At 49.7% G+C, this 5,764-nt stretch overlaps 1 protein-coding gene across 1 annotated transcript; it reads right to left on the bottom strand.

The window, feature by feature from the left end:
• Positions 1-2,320: 2,320 nt before the first annotated feature.
• Positions 2,321-3,937, bottom strand: LOC144123724 (solute carrier family 22 member 7-like). Its single transcript, XM_077656499.1, has one exon. It carries the CDS (start codon positions 3,935-3,937, stop codon positions 2,321-2,323), a length of 1,617 nt encoding a protein of 538 aa, XP_077512625.1.
• Positions 3,938-5,764: the final 1,827 nt, after the last annotated feature.

Genomic DNA, 5,764 nt, shown 5'->3' on the forward strand with positions numbered 1-5,764 from the left:
CCATTCTTCTGCGCAAAGGCACTAAACTTGGTTCTGTGGCTACCGCTCAACCTGTCACCGTTCTTTCCTGTTCCTCATCAAGCTTCGCCATTTCAACCTATACTTCTTCCTCAGCCTCTATCTCAGCTACAATCAGCACCGACCTTACACCGAATCATGAATGACTTGCCGTTTTGACCAAGCATATATAGCCTACTTCGATACCCAGCCAAAAGTTTTGGGCCAAACCTCTGCAGCTGCGCTTCGCATTTGCACAAAAGGTTCGAGCACCATTCACCTTCGCCCATATTGCGTGACGTCTAGTGAGCGCAAAATTATTCAATATAATGTAGCAGACAGCTCAAACGCCACGTCATACGCCCTTCCTCAAGTTCATGGTCTTCACCTGTTGTGTTCGTTCAAAAATGGATAGTTCAGTACCTTTTTGTGTTGACTATCGCGCCCTCAATAACATCACTGGAAAGGATGTTTATCCGTTTCATCAGATTGACTACACCCTCGACTGTCTCCAGTGTGCTAAATCTTTCTCTACTCTCGACCTAATACTGGGATACTGGGAAATCCCGATGCATGAGGGCGACAACGAAACCCGTTTCGCCACACCCGATGGCTTATGAGAATTCAACGTTATGCTATTCGTCCTGTGCAATGCTCTGCCCATGTTCGAACGCCTGATAGACATTGTTTTCCGCAGCTTGAAGTGGAAAATTTGCCTCTGGTATCTAGACAACATGATCGTTTTCTCCTCGATTTTTTCGCACCATCTCGTTCGCCTCGAACAAGTTTTAAGTGCACTTTTTGAGACCGGCCATCAGTTACACAAGAAGAAATGTGGCTTTTCTACCACTTTTGTCAATCTTCTCGGCCATCCATCCATCCTTCTAACAGAGGAGACCAGTTGACGGGGAGGAGCGCTTGACGGTAGCAGAGGCGAGTGATTTTGACGCCAACGGCAGAGAAGCGCTTCTAGGGGCGGTGCAAGCGCTCAATAATGCTACGCATGGAGGTTTAAGGCAGTTAAAGCTGCGTTAAAAAGCACCCTCAAAATAGCGGGACTTGCTATCGTGATAGATTGTTCATTGAAATACACAGAGAGAATAATTTATTGAAAAAGGTTGGCTCTGTGCGTACCGGGGGTAAAGAAGGTAGGGCAAGGCTAGGTGTGATACACAATGTAAGCCTCACATACGAAGCGCTCAGGTCCTCTGCAAGCAAGTTCTCGAACGGTGGAGTTTGACGAAATTAGACTTTGAGGAATAACAAACGAATGTAACTCGATGTCAAGTTGAGAGTAGCGGTATAAACACTAGCCACACTGGTGCACAAAATGCATGCCATGCGATCGTATTGGCTATCACTGAAGCCCGAGCTGGCACCGCTGATGTCTGCTCGGCATACACTGTTTGTGGCTTTCTTTGCAACAGAAATATTTACAACACCAAGCAAACCGTACAGCAAAAAACATCAACACCAGCATAGTTTCATTCTCTTCAGTTTTAGTTAGACACATGAACCCACACACCATAAAGGATAGAGCAACAGAGATCGACGTAAAATCGCTGAGAGGTATGGGCTCTCACACCACTGCCATTTTTTAAGTTGGTCATTCCAATCCACGTTACACGCAAGTCAAACTTCAGCGTTCTGCTGCTGATGCAGCACAAGGGAACCCTCCTATAACAAGTTTCTTCAGAACTTCTTTCCGCAAAGCCAATGTGACTGCTGAGCAGACCCTGCTTTAATTGGCTTCCTTCAAGAATCACAGCTGTCAACGTTTGCAATTTCAGCCTCTGAGCTCCGCAATTTTACAAGAACCAAAATCGGCGAAGGAATCATGTGGGCGCCTCACTGACAATCTCAGATGCGTTACGCTATTCCGTACGAAAAAAAATAACACAAGATCATTACATGCTGCGTACAGCAGAATGAGAAAAAAAAAACAGTTCCTATTCGCACTCCAAAATTCCCCACCACATTTTAATTTAACATTCAGCTTGCAAACCGCGACAACCCCAGCAATTGCCCCTACCTCCGACTCTTGAATACTTATTGGCTGTGCCTATAGTATACACATTGACAAGCAATCAAATTGTCAACTGCAAAATAAACTTCCCCACTTAAAGAAGGTAGCAAGTCACGAATGCAACGCAGTAAGATCCTAACTGAATCAAACATTACCAAATAAATCTTCGAGTCGGTTAGTGGGTTCAAGAACTATCAGTGAAAAGTACATTAGAATCCGGAAGAAAAAAAGTGGGGCACCAGAAAAGTCGCAGAAAAACTCCTATATCAAAAAGCGACCGGGACCGGTGCTCGCAAGCTACCACAAGGAAGGCGTTTGCGACCTTTGGATCGAGTACGTGGAGTACTGTTCCGGTGCCAGCGAGACTCTGTCGGATGTGTTTGTGTCTCGCCGCTTCACAGGCTCCTTGGGCAGCGGCACTAGAGTGTCTTGCATGGCACGCTTAACCTCCACCTTGTACGGAGCACTGCACTTGGGGCCGCAAGTAGAGCTTCCTTGGAGCACCCAGTCGTGCTCGTACGGCAAACCCTGTGCGACAATGACAAACAGCGCCAAGAGGGCAGCCGCAACGGCCAGCCGCAGGTCAGTATGTCGACCCTCCAGTAGCGCCGTACTGGTCTGGCCCAGGGTGTCGCCGATACGGCTGAATGCAAGGTTCCAAGCGGCGCCGCGGGTGTGTGCCATGATTGGATATGCGCCGGCCGCCTGAGATACGAAGGAGGTGAAGCAGATGCTTCCCGAAACGCGCATAAAGATGACGAGGCAGTTCTGCATCATGGTCTCGTCTTGGCTGTAGCTGATGGCGAGAACAGCAAACGAGGTCCCGAAGGCGAGTCCTGAGGCTATCACGATGCTCCTGAAGCCGTGCCGAACCAGGCATGGCACAAGTAGTAAGCATGCCAAAGCGGACAGTGTGTAGGCGATGCTGGTCATAGCACCGCTGATGTGCACTCCATCGTTGACAACGAACGTGTCGTAGGCATAGCTCACTGCCGTCCACATAAATGCCAGAAGAACAATGCGTGGTCTGAGATGCGAGCCACAGAGATCAGATTTCTTCGATGCACCCACGCTGTCGGCTTGGGCCTCCAACTGGTGCTGCCCAAGCATCTCGCGGCAAAGTTGCAGCGACGCTTTGTTCACATTTGCTGCGCGCAAAGCAACCCGTTCGGCTTCTTTCACTTTTCCTGTTGCCAAAAGCCAGTCGGGTGACTCGTCGATGCAGTAATAGAGGAGGACAAGTAGGCAGGTGGGAACCATTAGCATGAGCTGTAGCGTCGCACAGCCGGCCGGGAAAGGTTGAGCGAAAAATAACGTTGGAAGGGTCAACACTATTGAGAACAGCGATGCCGCCGTGATGTATAAGGGAATTCTTGAATCCGGTGTGGCCTCGTAAAAGAGAGCTATCATTGGTGGCACCAGGGCACTCGTTGATGCCGCTACGATGGCACGTACGGCAACGAAGAACTGGAAGTCGTTGGGTACACTGCTTCCGACACCTGATATGAAAACCACCGGTATCGTGACGAAGACGACAGTCTTGCGACCTACCTGGTCGGCGAGCACTCCAAATAAGAGCAGGGACACTATGCAGGTGCAGAAGTAGACAAGCCTTGTGACTTCAATGAGCCAACGCCTTTCGCACACCAAATTCAATTCGCTCACGATGTTGTTACCAAACTGCTCCAGGTTGAACTCCCCCGAAGTGCACGGAACCACTCTGGTCGCGTTGTCAGCGTCGGGTGGCTCGCGTACCGTACATCGGCTGAACTCGCTTCGCTCGTCGAGTGGGATGGCCAGCTGCTTCCACTGAAGGACGGTGAGGTTCGCGAAGTAATCGGGTCTTCTGCACCAGTGGTCCATGACGCCGGCCGTTATCCTGAAGCTCTCGTAGTGCAGTGCGTAGGTGCCCATTGCGATAGTAAGGCTGACCAGAACGCGGATCTGGAAGGCGCCGTTTCCGTAAGGCAGCTGGCCCTCTGAGTGTGTGGGCACTTCCAGAGCCTTCGCTTTAGCCGAAATACCGGCTGGTAAAAGCGTATTAAACTCTGGTCGGTGCATGCAGCCGGCCGTCCTTCACTTGCTGCTTTCTTCTTCTTTCGTAAAGCTGCGCGCACGCTAAGATCGCGTGGAAGAACAGGCAACGCAGCGCCGCCAATGATACACGGTGGGAAATTCACAGCTGGCCGTCCTTCACTTGCTGCTTTCTTCTTCTTTCGTAAAGCTGCGCGACATTATAGCGCGCGTCTTTTCTATCCTATCTTTAAACTCTCCTACTTTCTGCACGTGGTAGCGATTGTGGCTCAGCTTGAGCCAGTGGGCAGGCCTATGCACTTTCCTTTTCATTTTTCCTGGCAACAACAGAAGAAGACGCTAAGATCGCGTGGAAGAACAGGCAACGCGGCGGCGCCACTGACACACGGTGGGAAAGTCACAGCTGGTGGAAATTTGTCATCAACCAAAGCTGTGCGTACGTGGCCAAAAAGACACTGTTGGGTGGGCGGAACCGTATTAACAAAGAATGCATTTTTTTGTCAGTACCAAAACTAGACGCACTCTTCGCCCGGCTAAGGGCTTCACTGCCACTTTAAGGAATAGTGAAGACAACTCTAGCAATTTTTGTCAGGAAAATCTGGTAGTTGGGCAGTTCATGTCCTTGCTGTCGCTTGTCCGGATGCCAGCGATGCAGTTTTTGCGCAGGAGAATTGGACTGCAAGTTGAAAAAGTTTTTCCCCGCTTCTCTAATTCAAGCTCTGGACTCTGTTAAGGTGTAATACTCGAAAACTGACGCAAACGTGGACTTCATGATTTATAGCACCAGCGCGTCTATCAGGCATTAATACACGAATCTATCCGCCGTCGCTACCATCGCTTCGTTTACGTTTCCTGCAGCCTTACGCAGAATCCCGTTCCCGATCCCGACAACAAAGTTTTAACAAAGAACTCCGGCCAGGAAAACAGCGGCCTCAGCCCCACAGATCGTGCAGTGCCTTAGAGGGCCGATACGGAGGGTCTAACAAGGTAGTCGTAGCGCCGAGGAGTCGACAGCGTCGGCAGGAACCCAGGCTACCAGTGCCGCAGCAGTAACCGCTAATCCACTGTCACACTTGAAGAGTAGAGACTGGTACGTACGGAAAGGTTTAAATTCTGTAATAATAGTCCTCGTACCACTGGTTCTGCAGCCCAGCGTCATGGTACTTTGACGAAGAGAACATGCCAAGCAGTGCGTTTGCTAAAGTGGAGGCACGTGCAACGTTAGCTAACCACGGGTGTTTACCTCGTCGCAGGTACGTACCTTGGGATGAACTTTGTTTCAGAACCAGTTAGGGGCGCTTGGAGCTCCTCTGCTGCTCCGCACTTGTTAATCGCGGCCGATAAAAAACGAAAGCACGCTGACACGCGAAGCGCATATCCGCGAAGCACCAAACCATACGCAAACTCAGCTGGGCGCCTATTTCGCCGCCTAGTATACGTTTTCTTTGCCTTCTAACATTTGTGTCGTCTTTTTCCCGCTCTCCTTGTGTGATTAAAGTGGACTAGCAGTTTCAAAACAAAACTTGCTTCAATATTCAAACGCGGTACCTTCATGCACGTTAGTAGGAAGCAGAGATCCCTGATTTCTTTCTGGCATTTCGTCGTCGGGCTTGCACCTACGAGATAGCACTGTGGCGGAGATACATGTATCTAATTCCTTTTTCTACCTTACAAGAGCTTTGTTTTCAAAAAGAGTGGTTTTTTGTA

This window comes from Amblyomma americanum, chromosome 3, assembly GCF_052857255.1.
Source record: "Amblyomma americanum isolate KBUSLIRL-KWMA chromosome 3, ASM5285725v1, whole genome shotgun sequence".
Classification (NCBI taxonomy): domain Eukaryota; kingdom Metazoa; phylum Arthropoda; class Arachnida; order Ixodida; family Ixodidae; genus Amblyomma; species Amblyomma americanum.